At 56.0% G+C, this 19,225-nt stretch overlaps 3 protein-coding genes and 2 non-coding genes across 35 annotated transcripts; 4 read left to right on the forward strand and 1 right to left on the reverse strand.

Moving 5' to 3' along the window:
- The first annotated feature begins 956 nt into the window (after positions 1-956).
- SHFL (shiftless antiviral inhibitor of ribosomal frameshifting) lies at positions 957-5,354 on the forward strand. 2 transcript variants are annotated; one of them, XM_081498177.1, is made up of 8 exons: positions 957-1,092; positions 1,549-1,672; positions 1,862-1,911; positions 3,320-3,358; positions 3,495-3,644; positions 4,091-4,194; positions 4,336-4,490; positions 5,052-5,354. In XM_081498177.1, the coding sequence occupies exons 1-8, from the start codon at positions 1,072-1,074 to the stop codon at positions 5,279-5,281; spliced, it is 873 nt and encodes a 290-aa protein (XP_081354303.1). In that variant the 5' UTR covers positions 957-1,071; the 3' UTR covers positions 5,282-5,354. The 2 variants fall into 2 exon arrangements, with proteins under 2 accessions (XP_081354303.1, XP_081354304.1); XM_081498178.1 differs by having other exon boundaries at positions 4,444-4,490.
- On the reverse strand, positions 5,317-15,122 carry ANGPTL6 (angiopoietin like 6). 27 transcript variants are annotated; one of them, XM_081498154.1, is made up of 9 exons: positions 14,563-14,733; positions 13,705-13,812; positions 12,471-12,576; positions 9,458-9,599; positions 8,661-9,264; positions 7,358-7,535; positions 6,617-6,804; positions 6,267-6,537; positions 5,317-5,552 (listed from the first exon to the last, which is right to left on the reverse strand). In XM_081498154.1, exons 5-9 carry the CDS (start codon positions 9,255-9,257, stop codon positions 5,350-5,352), a joined length of 1,437 nt encoding a protein of 478 aa, XP_081354280.1. In that variant the 5' UTR covers positions 9,258-9,264; positions 9,458-9,599; positions 12,471-12,576; positions 13,705-13,812; positions 14,563-14,733; the 3' UTR covers positions 5,317-5,349. The 27 variants fall into 27 exon arrangements, with proteins under 27 accessions (XP_081354280.1, XP_081354274.1, XP_081354278.1 ...); XM_081498148.1 differs by lacking the exon at positions 12,471-12,576 and adding an exon at positions 9,691-9,763 and having other exon boundaries at positions 14,440-14,733; XM_081498152.1 differs by having other exon boundaries at positions 14,440-14,733.
- PPAN (peter pan homolog) lies at positions 14,913-18,952 on the forward strand. Of its 4 annotated transcripts, none has more exons than XM_081498172.1 (12): positions 14,913-14,987; positions 15,076-15,246; positions 15,762-15,964; positions 16,065-16,115; positions 16,418-16,588; positions 17,235-17,311; positions 17,507-17,614; positions 17,729-17,852; positions 17,941-18,019; positions 18,124-18,253; positions 18,327-18,493; positions 18,584-18,952. In XM_081498172.1, the coding sequence occupies exons 3-12, from the start codon at positions 15,872-15,874 to the stop codon at positions 18,793-18,795; spliced, it is 1,212 nt and encodes a 403-aa protein (XP_081354298.1). In that variant the 5' UTR covers positions 14,913-14,987; positions 15,076-15,246; positions 15,762-15,871; the 3' UTR covers positions 18,796-18,952. The 4 variants fall into 4 exon arrangements, with proteins under 4 accessions (XP_081354298.1, XP_081354299.1, XP_081354296.1 ...); XM_081498173.1 differs by having other exon boundaries at positions 17,510-17,614; XM_081498170.1 differs by having other exon boundaries at positions 15,762-15,863.
- LOC145511837 (small nucleolar RNA SNORD105) lies at positions 15,908-15,991 on the forward strand. Its single transcript, XR_014058211.1, has one exon. It is a non-coding gene; the product is annotated as a small nucleolar RNA SNORD105 (small nucleolar RNA).
- Positions 17,349-17,428, forward strand: LOC145511850 (small nucleolar RNA U105B). Its single transcript, XR_014058222.1, has one exon. It is a non-coding gene; the product is annotated as a small nucleolar RNA U105B (small nucleolar RNA).
- Positions 18,953-19,225: the final 273 nt, after the last annotated feature.

The raw sequence follows: 19,225 nt of genomic DNA on the forward strand, positions 1-19,225 counted from the left end.
CGTTAGTCACTTTTTTCTGGGGTCTTCGCACCCAAAGCTGTTTCATCCCGCACTCCGTTCTTCTGACTGCTGAGACCTCGCTCTTCGGGACTCCTCCAAGAAGCCATTTCTTTTCTTTTCTTTTTTTTTTTTTTTAAGAAACCATTTCTGATGCCGCCAGGTAGGGCTCCTCCAGTCCCCTCCCCCATCCCCTCATGCTGGGTTAAAATTGTCCTGATCCCCTAGGGTTCTCATTCTTCCGTTTTTCAGCGCAAATTTCCTGGAACCCCAGACACACCGATTCCGCAAGACTGCGAGGCACTAGGAACCCGTATTTTTAACGAGCACCTTCTCCCCACCACAACTGCCTGCTTCTTAATACCTTGCATATAGTAGGTGGCCCAGTGACTAGTTGAATGTCTACAGCATGCCAGGTGGTACTAAATACGCGACCTGGGGATCTCTAATCCTGGCACGTGCGCGAGCACACAGGAATGAGCACGCGCGCGCACACACACCTGCCCCCAGGATGTAGCCACTATCATCACCCCCATTTTACAGAGAAGTAAACTGAGGTTCAGAGAGGAGAGATAGCCGGGTAAGAGACTCAAAGTGAGACAGGGGTCCAGATCCTCGTTAGCGCCTGATTCCTGGGGGAGGGAGGAGACCGAGCGATGAACAGGGGAGCGCGAACAGGCGGGGGCACGGAGATTCGCCGCGGCCTTCAGATGCGGCCCCGCCCCCACGAGGGACGTGAAGACGCGGACCCCGCGCAGCGTGGGGACATGTGACCGACTGCAGAGGCCGCGCCGCTTCCCCCGCCCGAGTTCTGCGCGCTCCGCTGCAGGGTGCAGATCCGGGGCGCCCGCCTGGGTTTGGGGCGCAAGAGCAGAGGCGGAGCCAAGGCGGAGCCAGCGCTCCCCGTCTACCACCCCGTTCCCAAACGAAAGCGAAACGGAGCGCAGGGAAGGAAGGGCGGAGCCGGCCTGGAAGCCCCGCCCCCTGCCCTGGGCGGCCGGACCGACGGGCGCGCCCAGGTAGGGGGGCGCTGAGCGCGCAGTGCGGACCCTCGCGGGGACCTACGCCGCCACCATGTCTCAAGAAGGTGTGGAGGTAGGAGATGGCTACAACTGGGCCGGGGGCCCGCGAGAGATGCTGAGGAGGAGCTAGGGGCACGGAGCGGGCTTCGCAGTTGCTGGGGACTCCATCCAAACCCAGACCTTCCCCCCAAGGCTGGCACTCGTCCCCCTCGGAAAGGAGAGTGATCGCCACTTGCCCCAGAGCAAAATGCGGCCTCCTCGAGGAAAAGCGGGGGCTGCTGGGTCAAGGGTCAGAGGCCAGGGGTCATCTGGCCGGCCACATCCCTTAGCCTGGGACGCTCGCCCTAGTCCGCTCCCTCCCCCAGTGCCCTGTGGGGACTTTGGCTTTTTCCAGGAAATGCAGTAGAGGGATGGTGGGGGGGGTGCGGAGGCCAAAACCCAGGATCAAGTTCAGGCGGTGAAAAAAGGAAGCCTAGGGATGGAGGAAGGGCAATTGCGCTTCTCCTTCCTCCATCGGTCCCCACCCCAGCTGGAGAAAAGCGTCCGGCGCCTCCGGGAGAAGTTTCATGGAAAGGTATCCTCCAAGAAGGCGGGGACTCTGATGAGGAAATTTGGCAGCGACCACACTGGAGTGGGGCGCTCCATCGTGTATGGTGAGCAGGTGGGGGTCCTTCCTGGTGAGAGAAGCTGGGGAGCAGGGAGGGGGTGTGGTCTGTGCTGGGGCCTGGAGGAGGCGATGAGATCATCTCTTTGGGGGGCGGTCTGGATCGGGGTTCTGGGGGCCCTGAAATTCCCACAAAATCTTTCAAAGGGCCTTCACTTACACTTACTCTCCCCACCAGGGGTAAAGCAGAAGGATGGACAGGAACTGAGTAATGATCTGGATACTCAGGTAAACTGCTCCCCTCCCCTCAAAACACGTGGTAAGGGGAGGAAGAACGGAAGGGTCAGGCTCATCCATGGCAGAGCTCCATCTATGCACTGACCATCCACAACTCATGGTCTAGCCTCATTCACTTACTCACCTCTCAGTCGTGGATCTGACCAAGGAACCTCCAAACCGTAGATGCTCATTACATGCTGATTGTATGAAGTCGAGGAGAGAGAGAAGAAACTAGGCAGTGAAAAGAATCAGGATTATCGTCATTACAGAGGAGCCAAAGAGGTCAGGGAAGGCTTCCTGGAGGAGGTGGTACCACATTCTTCAAGCCTAGGGAGGAGTGATCCCTGGGAAGGGGAGGGGTTGGAGATCTTCCTGGAAGAGAGGATGACCTGAGTAGAGGAACTTGCAGACAGGCTGGGATGAGTAGGAGATGGGGGAGGAAAGAGGGGCAGGGAAGCCCATGTGAATGAATAGAACAATGAATGAATGAAAACCTTTGTATGGCCACTTTGCCCCTTAGATGGCCTTGGTAGCTGGTGCACTGGTTTGCCTGTCTGAAAGGGCCCAGCACAGAGTTGTTAGAGCGTATAATAAAGTAATGTATTATACTTGTAACATTTATATATTTACAGTTATACATATAATTAGTATAATAAAACTAGCAAAGAGTATCATTGACTGAGCACTTTCCCTGCAGCAGGACTCCAGGAATTCTACCTGTTGACTTATTGCCACAGGTCCTGTAAGACAAGTCCTATTATTTATCATATCCACTTGACAGATGAGGAAACTAAGACACAGGGTGATGAAGTCACTCACCAGGTTCATGCTGAATGCAGGTGGCGACGGGGATTTGAACCCAGGTCACCTAGAGTCAGAACCTGGACTCCTAGATGTCCTTCATTAGGGAGAGTGGCTTGGCCACGACCCCACAGCTGGAAGTGATGAGGCCAGGATTCCAACCCGTGGCTCTCTGAATCCAGAGCTCAAGCACTTAGCCTAAAGCAGCATAGCCTCAAAGAGGCAACCTGTTACAATGCCACACAAAGAGGTAACCTGTTACAATGCCAGCAAGTGTGTGGCATTTGTCAGCATGAAGGGAGCACGGGGCCCAGGCCTATTGCCCCACACTCACTCAGGGTAATCTCAGGCAAGCCCTCTCAGGGCTCTGGGCCTCAGTTTCCCCATCTGAGCAATGGGGATCACAGGTGTGCCCACCTCTCAGGGTTGCTGTGAGGACAACTGAGGTCACACACCCTTGCCCTCAGGAAGTGGAAGCTGTTCAGTTAACTTCTCCTGAGTTGGGGACACCTTACTCATATGGGGTCAGAACCCTGCCTCCTCATCCAGAAGCCCTGCTCCCGGAAAAGAGGCAGGAGCCACCTCCCCAGTTTCTGCCCCTGGTGTTTCCACCCAGGACCCTCCAGAGGACATGAAGCAGGACCGGGACATCCAGGTGAGTCCAGGGTGTGGGACGGGGAGGTATAGCGGTGAGCACACCCCTGGGGATGTCCATACGTGAGGAGGAGGGACACTTTAGGGGCTGGAAGAGGACTGACCACCCTCTCGGCCACACCCACCCCATTCTGCAGGCGGTGGCGACCTCCCTCCTGCCACTGACAGAAGACAACCTACGCATGTTCCAGCGTGCCCAGGAAGACCTCATCCCTGCCGTGGACCGGCAGTTTGCCTGCTCCTCCTGTGACCATGTCTGGTGGCGCCGCGTGCCCCAGCGGAAGGAGGTGATAACCCAACCCCTGACCTTGGGTCTGTCCCGGCTCTGCTCCCAACCCCCATTCTCAGGGTCCAAACCAACTGACCTAAGAACATCGGCCTCTGAGAACCCAACCCCGGACACCTGCAGCCTCAGAGATCAACCCCAATCTCAGCCCCAACTCTGACCCACTGAGCTGGACTTTCAACTTAACATTCAACTGGAGAAGTTCAACTTACCCCTGAACTCTGACTACGCAGTTTGACTGCTACTGCAGAAATCAAACCTGAACCCCAAATCTGGTTTCTGAACCCCTGACCAGTGGCGTGCTTCTGGTAAATGCCTAATAACCAGCCCTTGTAGGAAGGAAGTGCCCCCAGATTTACAGTGTTTTCCAGTTTCGATGGTGTAAACCCCACTATGACCACCATCAGGCTATCAGTGTCCATCTGCTCCGCTCGTCTGTACCCCCAGGTGTCCAGATGCAGGAAATGCCGGAAGCGCTATGATCCGGTGCCCAATGACAAGATGTGGGGCGTGGCTGAATTCCACTGCCCGAAATGTCGGCACAACTTCCGGTGAGGGCACAACTTCCCAAGAGGGAGCTGACCCCACCCCCTCACCCTCGGCCCCGCCCCAGCCCAGCCCTGCCCCTCCCTGCCCTGGCCCCATCCTGGCCCAGCTGGCTCTTGGACCCTCATGGCCCTGCCCGCCCCCAGGGGCTGGGCACAGATGGGGTCCCGGTCCCCCTGCTACGGGTGCGGCTTCCCCGTGTATCCGACACGGATCCTCCCTCCGCGCTGGGATCGCGACCCGGACCGCCGCAGCACCCACACCCACTCCTGCTCCGCTGAGGACTGCTACAATCGGAGAGGTGAGCGCCTGGCGCGTCCCCGTGGCCTCCCCCTATTCCGGGCCGTCTATATGGCCTGGACTCCTGGGACTTCCACCTCTGGGGCTTTTAAGTACCGAGGTGTCTGCCTGCTTCTTCCACATAATTCCTAAGGTCCTAGTTCTGGAGGCCAGTTCATCTCTTACCACATCGGCCCCTCCTTCCACATCTTACACGGTCTTCCACCTCCTAGCCTCCAGGTCTCTCCTGGAGGACCCCTCCAGGAGTGGGTCCCTCCTCACACTCGCCTCCCATGGCATCAGCCACCCTCCATGTTTTCACCCATAAGGCTTTGTGGTTTCGCCCTGATGGCCCACATTCCCAGTGTCCTGTGGACTCAGCCCCTGTAGTCTCTCTGTGTTCTTGGCTCCTGTTTTGTCCTCTGTAGTCTCAGGTGATGCCCATGACCCTGGGTCTCCTGTGGCTTCAACGTCTATGACTTCCACCTCTGCCCTAGAGCCTGTGGCCTCAGCCCCTCCCCTCCCCCAGAGCACCCCGTGGCCTCCAGCCCCAGGAGGGGGCTCAGAACCTCTCCCTCCCCAGAGCCCCACGTGCCTGGGACATCCTGTGCGCACCCCAAGAGCCGAAAGCAGAACCACCTGCCCAAAGTCCTGCACCCCAGCAACCTCCACATCAGCAGTGGCTCCACTGTGGCCACCTGCCTGAGCCAGGGGGGCCTCCTGGAAGACCTGGACAACCTCATTCTGGAGGACCTGAAGGAGGAGGAGGAGGAAGAGGAGGAGGAGGAGGAGGAGGGCGGGCACGGGGAGTGACCCCTGCCAGATGCAGATGCAAACCAGACACGGTCTGTGGATATTTTGTGTTGTTATAAAATATGAGCTCAAACTGCGATCTCAATGCCCTTGGGGAGCCGTCTGGGTCCAAGATATTGGCAGGGGGATTCCTGGGCACTGTCTGCAGAGCCCTGGGGAAGCCCTGAAGATCCACAGCGGGAAGAGGTCTGTGGGGTGTGGTCTGCGTGGAGCCACGAAGGAGGGGTGGCCAGGACAACTTGAGCTCCTGCTGACACACATCCCCTGGGACCTGAGGGACAGATGGACAGAGGGTCACAGCCTCAGGGGCCTGATCAGCATGGCAGCCTTCTTGAGAGAGTAAGCCCCACCACGAAACTCGGCCCAGTAGACCCCGTCCTGGTAGCGGCTACGGTAGTGGCCACCACGATGCCACACACCATTGAGGTTGGAGTGGGCACAGGCATGGTACCACCAGCCTCCCCGCTGGTACAGGGCACAGTTACCTGAGGGGAGACAAAAAAAAAAAAGCCTTATTTTATTCTTCTCACCAGAATAAAAGCCTCTACCAACACCTCACTAGCACAAGGCTTTTGCCAGGCATCCTCTGTCCCCCTACTTCAAAGTAATAACCTTAGTTTCTTCTTTATCCCCTTACCAAAGTACAAGTCACAGTTTTCTCCATCCTTTCTGCAAACTAGGAGCTTTACCTCTCATTCCTTTATCAGAAAAAACAACCTTCTCTACTTTCTTACTGGAATAATTAAAAGTCCTAGCTCTCACAACTCCCCCTTTCCCCCACCACCTTTCACAAAGGCTGGAGCCCTGACTTATTGACTCATTAGAGAATGAATCTAGACTCCCTCACCAGAATAAGAGTCCTGTCCTCCATTCTTTTGTTTGCCCTAATCCCTACCAGAGGAAACTCTTACCCCACCCTCTTTCATTTCCTCACTAAGAGTCTTCTATCCTGCCCCCATACACCACCAAAATAAGAGCCCTTTACCAGAATAGGAGTCTCTGTCTCTATCCACGGTGCTGAAAGGCTTGTCATTGTGCCAGGAAAGAGAGTCTCCAGCATCTCCATGGTACTGGCCAAGCCGCAGGCGGTAGTGGTCACTCTCAGGCTCCAAGGAAAAACCATCATAGTGAGCACGTGCCCCACGGCCTCCCCAGTCTTCAAGGAGCACCAGTAGCTCATGGTCTCCACGGCTGGTAAGCTGATGCACAGGTTCAAGGCCCAGCCAGTATTCCCCATCAGGCTGCCCGAAGCCCGCCTGGCAGGGCAGGAAAGTCAGAAAGTCAGGAACTGGTCCCCTTCCCCTGCCCAGCCCTGCCCCACCCACCTGTGCCCACCTTATAGTGCTGCCAGGTAGTGAAGAAGTTGACTGAGCCATCTTGCCGCCTCTGAATCACAGTCCAGCCTCCTCCCTCCAGCTGTTGCTCACACCATGCTGACACCACGTGCCGGCCCACTCGTAACTCATACACTCCACTCTGTCCATGGCCTGCCTGGCGGGCCTCTGCACAATCCCGCCATGGGCCTATGGACACAGGGATATGGGAGAGGCACAAGCTGGACCAGTCAACCCCTTACTGGAGTAAGAGTCTTGATTCTCACTGGTCCCCTCACCAGAATAGCAGTACTGCTTCTCTTATTCCTTCTCCGGGATAAAAGCCCCAGTACTCCTTTTCTTACCAAATAAGACTCTAAGTCACTCTTCTCTCAGTAGAGCAAATGTGGAGCCTGGGATTCTTAAATCCTCCTTCTATGGTTTCACCAGAAGAGAGGTTCTGAACATGGCCCTCTGAACTTCCTCAAATTCTCACCAAAGTAGCATTCTTAAATCTGCTGCCCTCTCATCAAAGTAAGAGTACCTCTCCTAGTTTCACACCATAGTAAGAATTTTGTTCCTTATCAGAGTAAGAGCCATATCTCCCTGTTCCATCAACAGAATAAAGTGCATCATTTCCCCCCAGTCCCCTCACCATAAAAGGAATCTCACATTAAGGTCCTGACTCCTATTTCCCTCTATTCATGCTACACTGGGAATCCCCTGGCTCCTTGCACCCCCAACAGCCACGCCCTTGACTTACCTGCTGGCTTAGGAGGAACAGCAGGGTACCCAGAGGGCAGAGGCGAGGCCAGGGGTCCTGGCTGTCTTAGGGTCTGATCTCTCTGGGGTTCTGCAGCCGAGCTTAGCCTCCTGCCGGTGTCGTCAGTGCCACCCACCAAACTGACGGGAACCACAGGTACCAGGGGTGGGGGCAGGACCTTGGGTAACCAAGAAAGTCAGATACATTAGCCCTGGAGGCTCTGGGCTCCTACATCTCCCAGCACCCAGATGGGAAGGCGATCACGCAGGAGCATGGATTGATCCTCCCAAGCCTAACTCCAGCAGTCAAGAAGAGACAGAGCTGGACTTCCTGGTGGTCCAGCAGATGGGACTCTGCTTCTACTGCAAGGGGAGGCATACGGTCCCTGCTCAGGGACCTAAGATCCCACATGCCTCAAGGTGTGGCAAAAAAAATTTAAAAAGAGAGAGAGAGCTGGGCTTAAACTCTTGCTCTGGTGTCCACAGCTTAACCAATCTGTGCCTCCAAACTTTTCTGTAAAGCAGGGATAATATGAGGCAATCCAACACTGAGTATTAACTTACTGAAGCCTCCCAAAGCTGTAAGGTAGCTACCATCAGAAAAACAATCTCTTAGTCAAAACCCAAGGCCAGACATAGTCCAGAATTCTGAATAATACAGCAGGAGTTAGACACAGTAACTGGAGAAGGAAATGGCAACCCACTCCAGTATTCTTGCCTGGGAAACCCGACGGACAGAGGAGCCTGGCAGTCTACAGTCCATGGGGTTGCAGACAGTCAGACACAGACTAAAGGACAACAAGAAACAGTAACACAGGGTCTACATATATATTCCCTAGCATCCCTAATGAGGACTTTGGTCTTCATGCACATATTAGTAATATACCTGATTACAGGAATCTGCCTGCAATGCAGGAGAGCTGGGTTCAATTCCTGGGTCAGGAAGAACCCCTGGAGAAGGAAATAGTAACCCACTCCAGTATTCTTGCCTGGAGAATCCCATGGACAGAGAAGCCTGGCAGGCTACAGTCCATGGGGGTCGCAAGAATCGGACACGACTTAGCGACTAAACCACCACCACCATGAGTATTCGTATCAGGTAGATAAGTAAAGACTTTAAGTAGCTACCAGTAGCGTTTTGACCCAAATGAGTTGTTGGAGGAGAGGTAGGGATGCGGTTTATGGAGTTTTTTGTACTTCAGAACTGCGGATAAGAGATCGTGGGGTTTCAGGAGGCCCCACCTTACTGAAAATGTCCACAAGAAGTGGCTGCGATTTGGGGAGGGTGAGAGTTTCGGAGTTACCTGCTGCTGCCCGCCCGCACTTCCCGGGCACAAGCGCTCCAGGCGGGCGATGAGGCCACTCTGCTGGCTGACTAGCTGTGCCAGCTCGCGGAACTTGACGTCCAGCTGGTTGAAGCGAGCGGCGGCGCGCTGCGCCTCGGCCGAGGCGTTCAGCACGCGATCCCCGAGCAGCGCCAGCGCGGAGGCGGGTTCCGCCCCCGGGCTCGGCCCCGCCCCCGGGCCCGCCTCGTGCTGCAGCTGCGCGCGCAGCTGGCCCAGGCGCGCGCTCAAGCCACGGCTCTCCTTGCGCAGCGCACGCACTTCGCCGGCTACGGCGCCGTCGGCCGTTGCCAGCCGCTGAAGTTCGCGCAGCAATTCCTCGTGGCGGCTCACGCGCACGCGCAGCGCCGCCACCTCGCTGGCGTTCACGGCCTCCGGCGTCGGGCGCGTGGCCGCCTGACCGCTCCAACACACGGCGCCTGTGAACTTCTGCGGGGGCAGCACGAAGGTGTAGGTGCAGCGCGGGGCGGCCGCGCGCGCCCACCACGCGCCCAGCAGCAGCAGCAGCAGCAGCTGCTGCAACAGCTGCTGCAACGTGAGCAGCCGGGGTGCAGACATGGCGGACCTGCGGGCAAAGGATGAACGGGAAGGAGGGGGGCTGGACCCCCCAACTATCAAGTCGGACCAAGCCCTGTGCGCTCCCACACGGGAACGCACATGTCTACACCTGCGTGTATCACTGGCCGCACACACCCGATACATCCCCTTCCCAGCCCCGAGGTAGGAGATGCTGCCGTAGAACCCATCCCTGGCCTCACCACTGAGTTCCAGGCGCCCTACAGGTCAATATGCCTCGTGCAGTCACTCTGCAAGGCTTCAATGAGAGCTGACTGTTTGCTGGCCTCAGTTCTAGGCGCTTGGGTATACAGTCGGAGGCAGCACACACAAAAAATCCCTGCCCTGGTGAGCAAGGAACAAAATTAAGTTAGAATTAATAGGATATTAGATGGCCCTAGTTTGTACTAAAGATAACAGTAAAAGAGGGGAATACCCTGGCCATCAGTGGTCTAACTGTGCGCTTTCGCTACTCGGGACTTGGATTCTATCCCTGGTCGGTCCAGGAGCTAAGATCCCGCAAGAGGAAAAAAAAAAAAAGACACCAGTAAAAAGACAGACATACGGGGATTTGAGAGGAGGGAAGACCTGGAGGAGGTGACATTTTTATACAAAAACCTGAGGGAGGAAACCATGGGGGCTTCTAGGGGGGAAGAGGTCCCTGGCAGGGGGAACCGAAACTTGAAAAGCTCTGAGGGTGGATCATGCCTGATGTATTAAAGGACCTGGAGGAGGCTGAAGCAGAAGCCATGGGAAAATGGGGGGAGAGAGGATGAGGGAAAAGTCCCCCTAACTCAGTCTAGTAGCAGAAGCCACATTTCCCATATACCCAGCCCAAATCCCCAGGGTTGTTCGTGTCTGTTTCTCCATGGCAGATGGAACCCATCAGCCAGGCCTGACAGCTCTGGTGTTTAGACCCTGAATTCCTCCACATCCCCCCCCACAACCATGCTAACCCCCTCTCATGATCCAAGCCCAAGACACCATCTGGCTTTCCTTACAGCAGCTACCTCCCAGGTCTCCAGGCTTCTGTTCTTAGGCTGTGCTGTTTTTCCAACAGCACCCAGAGAACACCTGTGAATACCCAAGTCAGGTCATGTCCCCTCACTTAGAGGAAAAGCCGGAATCCTCCTGCAGCGGAGAAAGTTCTACATGCTCTGTCCAATCCCCTCCCTTTCTCACCTCCTCCTGTTCACCCCACCCACTCACTCTGCTCCAGCCACCCTGGCCTCCTGGCTCTTCCTCAAACACACAAGGCATCCTTCAGCCTTAAGGCATTTGCACTTGCTGTTTTCTCAGCCTGGAATATTCTTCCCTGAATTTATCATGCCTCCCCCTCCTTATTCAGGTCTCAGCTCAGCTATCTCCTTAGAAGCCCTCCTTGACTACCCCATTTAGAGTCACCTCTCCTGGGCACACCCTATACGGACTTTTTCTTTCTTTTTTTCTTTTTTTAAATGTTTATTTATTTGGCTGCACCAGTCTTAGTTGCAGCATGTGGGATCTAGTTTCCTGACCAGGGATTTAACCCAGGCCCCCTGCATTGAGAGCTTAGAGTCTCAGCCAGTGAACCACCTGCGAAGTCCCCATGGTCTTTGTCATTTTAGCGTTTGTCATTCTGCATTTGCCTCATTGATTTGCCACTGTTTATGCTCTGAATTCCTCCACCAAAATATCAGCTCCCAGAGGCTGAGTCTGGGTTTTGTTCACTGTACTGTCCCCAGCTCCTAAAACAGTGCTTGGTGCCACACACACCCCGCAACACCCACATGCTCCCCCCAGCTGTTCCCTGACTCCCACAGGTGAGTTAATATAGGTGTCTTCGCTCAAGGACGTATACTTGTGGCCACTAACCCTCTGCCCTGCAGGATCCGCACCCAGGCCCCCACTGTCTTCATTCCTGGGGTTCACACACTTGCAGCCTCTCAGATGGGGAAACACGTTCCTGCCATGTGCGTTTGCCCACATTCAGAAAACGGTCCACATGTCCACATGGCAGCCCTGTCTGCACCAACATCCTCTTTGTCCAAACCCACACATCCTGATGGCCACACAAGCGTGTGTCCTGTGGGCTTCATCGTCACACACATTACCTCATTCACACACTCAACAAGCATTCCTTGAGCACCTATTGTGTGCCAGGAGATGGGGACACAGCTGTGACCAACACAGATAAAACCCCTGCCCTCACAGAGCAGATTGGAAAAAAACACAGTAGGTAGGTCTTAGAGTGATAAGTCTTAGGAGAAAAAATATGGAAGGATGTGAGAGACCTGGGCTGGGGGGCACTTTAAATAAAGGAGTCAGAATTCACTTTCACTGCCAGGGGCCTGGGTTCTATCCCCGGTGAGGGAACTAAGATCCCACAAGCCATGTGGCAAGGCCAAAAAAAATAAATGAATAAATAAGTAGAGGAGTCAGACCTCACTGAGAAAATGAGACTTTGAGTGAAGATCTGAAGGAAGAGAGATAAAGGGAAGAGCATTCAGGCAGAGGGAATAGCAAGTGCAAAGGCCCTGAGGTGGAACCTAACTTAATATGCCCAGGGAATAGCAGGGAGGCCTGTGAGGCTGGAACGGAATAAGAGAGGGGGAAAGCAGGAGGCAGTGAGGACAGGAGGTGATGTAGGCACAGTGTGCAGGGACCAGAGAAGGATCTGGAGTTTTACTCCAAGTCCCATGGGAACAGTGGAGGGTTCGAAGCTGCAGAAAGGCATATTCACAACAGTACTCAAACACCAAGCACTAGCTCCCCAGGGCAGAGCAGAGTCCTCTCCTTGCCCCCAGCCCTGGAAGACATCAGGCCCTACATAATAGGGATGGACCAAACCCCTTGGAGGCTTTCCCAGGTGGTGCAGTGGTAAAGAATCTGACTGTCAACACAGGAGATATGAGAGACATGGGTTCAATCCCGGGTCTGGAAGATCCCCTGGAGTAGGAAATGGCAACCCATGCCAGTATTCTTGCCTGAGAAATCCCATGGACAGAGGAGCCTGGTGGGCTACAGTCCATGGGGTCACAAAAGCATCGGACACAACTGAGCATGCACACACACAAACCCCTTGGAACTAGAGTGTGTGTAACATCTGCTGCCTTTTGGGATCTCAGCCTGTGGTAAAGAGGAGGCCTGGGGAGCCCCCCCCGCCAAACCAAGGCCCAGGTTTCCCAACAGACAGATTCAGCCTCCATTTACCCTCCCACCCTCCTGCGCTCTCACCTCTCACGACCAAGACCCTGAGTTCCACAAGGCCCACAGCAGACACAAGAAGTTCAAGAAGGAGCCAAGGGTCCAGCAGGGCCTCTGAACTGGAGCAGGGGAGAGGCTAGTGGGAGAGCAAGGAGGAAGGAGGCATAGTAACCACCCCCAGCCACCCAGAGCCTGGAACTGGAGCTGTGAAATACTAAGCCGGGGAGCTCCAACTGTAAATATTTAGCATTTCCCACGTGAGAACAGAGGCAGAATTGCCAGACCCTCCTGCTCAGGCCACCAGAGCCTGATAACACAGTTCAGTGCCCTGAACATTCCCCCAACAGCAGAGCGTGGGAGGCTGCAGGCCCAGGAAGCTGGGGCGAATCTCAGCCTCAGACATAGACACACAGACACACATCACAGAGAACCACAACGGCAAATATCAGCAGCACCTGCTGCCTGGCAGGGGTAACTCTAAACTCCACATTTTGTATCTCATTTAATCCTGGCCACCTGAGCTGGTTTCTGTAAGTAGCCACATTTTACAGCAGAAAACTGAGCCTCAGAGAGGGTGAGCAACTGGCCTGTGGGTCACAGCCAAAGAAAAGATCAGCAGTGGGATTCAGCCCAGGTAACATGGCTCCAGAACTCACACACATAACCACGACAGGCACACACTCCTGCGTAACAGTGCAGTGCAAAGACACATACGAATACCCCAATAAGACATGCAAACCATTGCACAAAGCAGCAAAGATAGATGGAATCTGTGTGTATGTGTGTGTGTCCATGGATTTGCCTGGCACATCCAATTATAAAGACACAACTGGAGGGAATTCCCTGGTTGCCCAATGGTTAGGATTCTGCTCTTTCACTGCCGGGGGGGCAGGTTCCATCCCTGATCAGGGAACTAGGAAAAGACAGCTGGAAACACAGCACAGATTTAGGCAGTGACTTTTCAAAGTGTGGTCACATACACACATACATCACGACAAAGGAAAATATCCTGTGGGCTGAGTGTGTCCATATCTGTGCATCAGGCACATATACACCCAAGTACGCTCAGTTACACACTGGCAAGGGCAGAGACACAAACCAACTGGAAAGCTCAGAGACAAGCCCGATACCCGCCTGCCACCCAGCGCAAGTCTCCGTTTATCTCCCACACGCTTTTACATCCTCACACAGGTCAAGTCCTGCAAGGACGAAAACAAGCAGCAGTAACCACACACTCATCTCTCAGAGGTACAAAGCGACTCACGTAGAGCCCCCACCGGACCAGGGTCTCCTTGTAAGAAGGCCTCCCCGACCAGCAGACACACTCCCAGTTGCTACTGTCCTGAGCTCGTAACCCGAGTGGCCTCCCGAGCTGAAGGAGGAAATGGTCGTCCCAGATCTGAGAGACGCTGCCAGGCTGGGCTCTGGGCCTGGGCTGGGGCCCCTCCGCCCCCCACTGGTAGTCTCCTCCGGCTCCCCCTTTTGGCCGCAGAGAAAGAAACCTCAGAAGTCAAGGAGAGGGGCTAGTGGAAGGGAAAGAGTGTCCAAGAGACAGAGGAGAGACGTAGGGAAGGTGGGGAGAAAGGGTGGGCGATGAAGAGAGAGATGAGAAGAGAGAAATGGGAATTGGGACAGAGAGAGGACAGAAACTTATAGATGATGAAGGAGACAATTGATGGCAGGAACAAGACTGAGGAGAGGGAGGCAGACAGGGAGAAGACAGGAATGGGGAGGGGGAGACAGAAGTGCGGAGAGGAGAAAAAGTTGGAGTGGGGAGACAGGAGAGGGGAAGCAAATGGTGGGGAGACAAATGGGGGAGGGGAGTAAAATGGGGAGGGGAGACAGAGGAAGGAAACAGATGGAACAGGGAGAGAGATGTTGGGGGAAATCTCTTCCCCCACCCGAAGGTTCTGGGGAAGAAGCCAGAGGCCTGAGGCCAAGACTGGGGCTTTGAGCGGAAACTGGGAGGGGGGAATTATTGACCAAACGCCCGCCTTGCCCTGAATTTCCAGAAGGTGATGTGGAGTTTCCATCCCCCAGCCAGTCCACAGACAGGGCCTCTGCGAGGGACAGCTGATCCTCAGGAGCTGGGGGCCCAAGCGAGTAATTGCCAAAGCACTACCTCCTTCTCAGGCTCCCTAGTGCCTGGCTCAAGGGTGCCAAGTATTGTGTACACATCATCTCTCTTAATTCCCGGTCAGAGAGGAAATGATGATAATTTGGGATATTTTAGGAGCCTTAGAGTGGAGAACTTGGCTCTCAAAATCGCACAGCTGGTGGAATTGGCCGAGGCGGGATTCGAACCAGCGGCTCAGTTCGAACCATGGCCCCGCCCTGGTTTCCGTAGAAACACAACCTTGATGTCTCCATAGCAACCCCTCCAAGGACTTTTTTTCCCGCCACCTGGTGCGCATGCACTGTTGGTGACGTCATCGCGGCGCCTCACATAGTCGTTCCGACGGAGCCGGAAATGAGCGGAGCGGCGCCGGAAGCAGCCGGCAGACGAGGCCTCGTGGAAAGGACGGCGGCATGGGACAGTCAGGGAGGGTGAGTCGCGGCGGCCAGGATAGCGGGCACCGCGGGCGAGGTTCCGCCAGCGGCCGCGGGGCTCACCTCTTGCCTCTCGTCCCCGCAGTCCCGGCACCAGAAGCGCGCGCGCGCCCAGGCCCATCTCCGGAACCTAGAAGCCTATGCCGCGCAGCCGCACTCGTTCGTGTTCGCTCGGGGCCGCGTGGGTCGCAGCGTCCAGCAGCTCAGTATGGACTTGCGGCGGGTCATGGAGCCGCTCACCGCCACCCGCCTACAGGTCTCATCAACCAGCCCACCTCTACCCGCCCTGGGCCTCGTCTTCTCAGCTGCGAGGGTGGCTTCATCCTCGAAACCGCTGGAGGCCTCAGTTTCCCTGGCTGGAGAAAGGGACCCTTATGGGGACCATCATGCCTGCCTCTCAGGGCTTTGAGGGTCAGCAGCGAGAGCGAGCAGATGAACGCACCCAGCCTATAGCTTGGCTGAGTGCCTAAGGCTGATGGTTAAGAGGGGACTCTAGTTAGCAAAGCTGGCTTCTCTCAAAGGCCCGAGCCAAGTTACTTAACCTCGCTGAGCCTCAGATGGGCCCTCTGAAAAATGTGGTGATGCAGTGTCAAGAGACAGAAGCTTCAATTAAAGTCTGGTTGGCTCTAGAGGTCAAGAGCATTCCATTTCCCTCTCCCCCTAGTTCTCTAAAGGGTTAAGTGCAAGAAATGGCATAACAGGTTAGGCTTAAAGACTTTACTTAATAAGAGGTTATCTGTGATCGTCCATTTTTCTTTTTATCGTTTCCAGATACGGAAGAAAAACTCTCTGAAAGATTGTGTAGCAGTGGCTGGGCCCCTTGGGGTCACACACTTCCTGATTGTGAGCAAAACAGAGACCAATGTCTACTTTGTGAGTGGATGCTCTTGCCCCCTCACTCCCCACACCCTCCTCCGCCGCCAGCTCTCGTGATGACCCTTGTGCCTCTGAGCTGCCGTGACTCTGGCTTCAAAGTAAACGCTCTGAAGAGATGGGCGATGGTCCCCATTTCCCACCCCCTAACCCAGCTCCTGAATTAGACACCTCAACCCTCACAGATCTTTTTTTCTGCAGAAACTGATGCGTCTCCCGGGAGGCCCCACCCTGACCTTCCGGATCAACAAGGTAAGGGTGACATGGGGCTCAGCTGGTAAAGAATTGGCCTGTAAACCCAGGAGACCTGGGTTTGATCCTTGGGTTGGGAAGATCCCCTGGAGAAGGGAACCCACTGCAATATTTTGGCCTGGAGAATTGCATGGACTGTGTGTATAGTCTGTGGGGTCGCAAAGAGTCAGACACGACTGAGCGACTTTCACAACAACACAAGAGGTGACGTGAGGCCACTGAGGGGCAGGAGCTGGGTTTGGGGATTGTGCCAGCTGCGTATGCTGGGCAGGTGGTCACTCATTCCTCACCCCGCCCTGCAGTACACGTTGGTGCGTGATGTGGTCTCCTCGCTACGCCGGCACCGCATGCATGAGCAGCAGTTTGCCCACCCACCCCTCCTGGTGCTCAACAGCTTTGGCCCCCATGGCATGCACGTGAAGCTCATGGCCACCATGTTTCAGAACCTGTTCCCCTCCATCAACGTGCATAAGGTGAGCTGGGCCATGTGTGATGAAGGTGAATGTAGGTGAAGCAGGCAGCAGGGACCACACTCAGGCTCAGTCTTCACCTCCCAGCCCTAAGGCTGAGAGTTCTTGGTCCTGAGTTCTAAACCGACTCATACGTTCTGTGACACTGGGCAGGAGGTTTCCCCTGAGCTGCTCTCCCATCTGGCAGGTGGGAAATAATGTCCGTGGTACTTTATTTCCTAAGGGTACATTCATTGAATGCTGATCTAAGCTAAGTTGCATGTTCCATTTTACAGAGAGGGAAACTGAGGTGAAGACACTAGTCTCAGGTTAGACATGAAGGACAAGAAGGCAGGACTGGATTCTTTAAGTCTCTCTGGCTCCAGAGCCCCGGCTCCTGATCCCTGGCATCAGTGGGCCTCAAATTAGGCTTATTAGATGCCAGTCATCAGGGAGTCCAGTGTGGGTAACCTTAACAGGCCTCGGAAGCTGGATTTCTAGCCCCAGGTAGCCCATAGACACCAGTTGCAGCCCCATCCGTCCCTGCAGTGCTGGCAGCACCCAGGCTGCCCTTATGGAGTGTGGCCATAGCCAGGGCTCAGCAGGGACTCCAGCACACGGGAGGCCCATGAGCCACTCACCAGGTGCCGTGACCTCTTTTCTCTCCCAGGTGAACCTGAACACCATCAAGCGCTGCCTTCTCATCAACTACAACCCTGATTCCCAGGAGCTGGATTTCCGTCACTAGTGAGTTCTCAGTGGGGAGTGGGAGGGGTGCATAGCCCCATGTGCGGCTGATGACAGCACTGCTGCTGAGACTCTGTGATTGCTCAGTCTCAAAGTAAACGCGCTGACGCACTGTGGAAAGGGTTGGCAGGGTAGAGCTGATCTGTGACCCCATGGCTCCTGACCCCCATCCTTGCCTTCCTCCGACCCCTGCAGCAGCATCAAGGTGGTCCCTGTGGGTGCCAGTCGTGGGATGAAGAAGCTTCTCCAGGAGAAGTTCCCCAACATGAGTCGCCTGCAGGATATCAGTGAACTGCTGGCCACGTGAGGAGGGCTGGGGCTGAAAGCAGGGAGGAGGGGGCACCACACTCCAGGGGACCCCAAAGCTGTCCTCGGAGCCAGGAAGCCCCGGCTGAGCCCCTTGTGTGCCCCGTGCAGGGGCGCAGGACTGTCGGAGAGTGAGGCAGAGCCTGATGGCGAGCACAACATCACAGAACTGCCACAGGCTGTGGCGGGACGCGGCAACATGCGGGCCCAGCAGAGCGCCGTGCGGCTCACAGAGGTGAGGTCCAGTGCGAGGCAGGCCTGGTGGCTCCCCCCATCCCAGAGGAAGGACTGATACCCCATCGTATCCTCTGCCGTCCCTCCAGATTGGGCCTCGGATGACACTGGAGCTCATCAAGATCCAGGAGGGGGTCGGAGAGGGCAACGTGCTGTTCCACAGGCTCGGTGAGGGCGGGGCCAGGGGCACAGTGGGGCCCGAGGCCTGGTCACGGGTGGGCTCACCTGGGTCTTGGGGATGAAGAGCTCAGTGGCCACCTCTTCCTGCTCAGTGCACAAAACAGAAGAGGAACTCCAGGCCATCCTGGCTGCCAAGGAGGAGAAGCTCCGGCTCAAGGCCCAGAGGCAGGACCAGCAGGCCCAGAACATTCGGCGCAAGCGGGAGCAGCGAGAGGCTCACAAGTGTGTGGTCACCAGGCAGGTGAGGCGGGGTCCCAGGTGCAGGCTGCCACGTTGACCGGTGTCCCTCCTCCAGGAAGAAGAGCCTGGCAGGCATGAAGCGGGCGCAGGCAGAGGCTGATGGGGACAGCGATGCAGAGGACCCTGGGGCCCCGCCAGAGGCAGAGGGGACCAGCCAGCAAGGAGAAGAAGAGGATGAGGCTGAGTATTTCCGCCAGGCTGTGGGCGAGGAGCCTGATGAAGGTGTGTGGCAGACAGGGCTCAGGGCACCTGGGTACCATGGGCCTGTCTGTCCCTGCGCCCTGGTGGCCCTGACACTGTTTGTCCCTGCAGACATGTTTCCAAAGGCAGCCAAGAGGAGGCGGCCCACTGGGCCCCCAGGCAAGAAGCAGCGGCTGAAGGAACGGAAGCCGGACCGAGGCAGTGATCGGAGGCCTCAAAAGGCCAAGGGCAGGGGCCCAAGGGCCCAGGCCAAGATGGGACCCAGAGGGGCTGCCAGGGACCGTGGGCAAGGCCGACCTTGGCCACCCAAGAGAGCAGCCTGAGGCCAAGCCTGGGTGGCAGATGGAACGCCCCAGATTGGGGCCCGAGAGATGCTGTGCTGGGCTCCCCTCCTGGGCCTCCATGTGCAGCCCTCGGTTTCCTTTCATAAAGGAGAGCTGCTTTCCCACCTTCCCCTCTAATAAACTCATTTCTCCTGAGGCTGAGTCTGCATTTGAAATGGCGGGCCTGCTTTCTCCTCCACACCCTGGCCCCTGTCTGCACCTGGGCAGTGGACATGCAAGGCCTTATTTCATATGCCAGGGTGACACAGGTGTGACCCTCCTATGGTGCCCTGGGGTCCTGGACCCCTCCCCAGCCTACCCAGTGCCCCCACAGCAGATGAACCAGCTCTGGAGGTTGGTGCTGTCAGAAGGAGGGAAGCAGGAAGTGGAAGTGAGGCACGTGCCCAGACCAGCTTTGTGGGCTGTAGGT

Source organism: Giraffa tippelskirchi, chromosome 6 (assembly GCF_054371585.1).
Source record: "Giraffa tippelskirchi isolate mGirTip1 chromosome 6, T2T-mGirTip1v1.2.pri, whole genome shotgun sequence".
Lineage (NCBI taxonomy): Eukaryota > Metazoa > Chordata > Mammalia > Artiodactyla > Giraffidae > Giraffa > Giraffa tippelskirchi.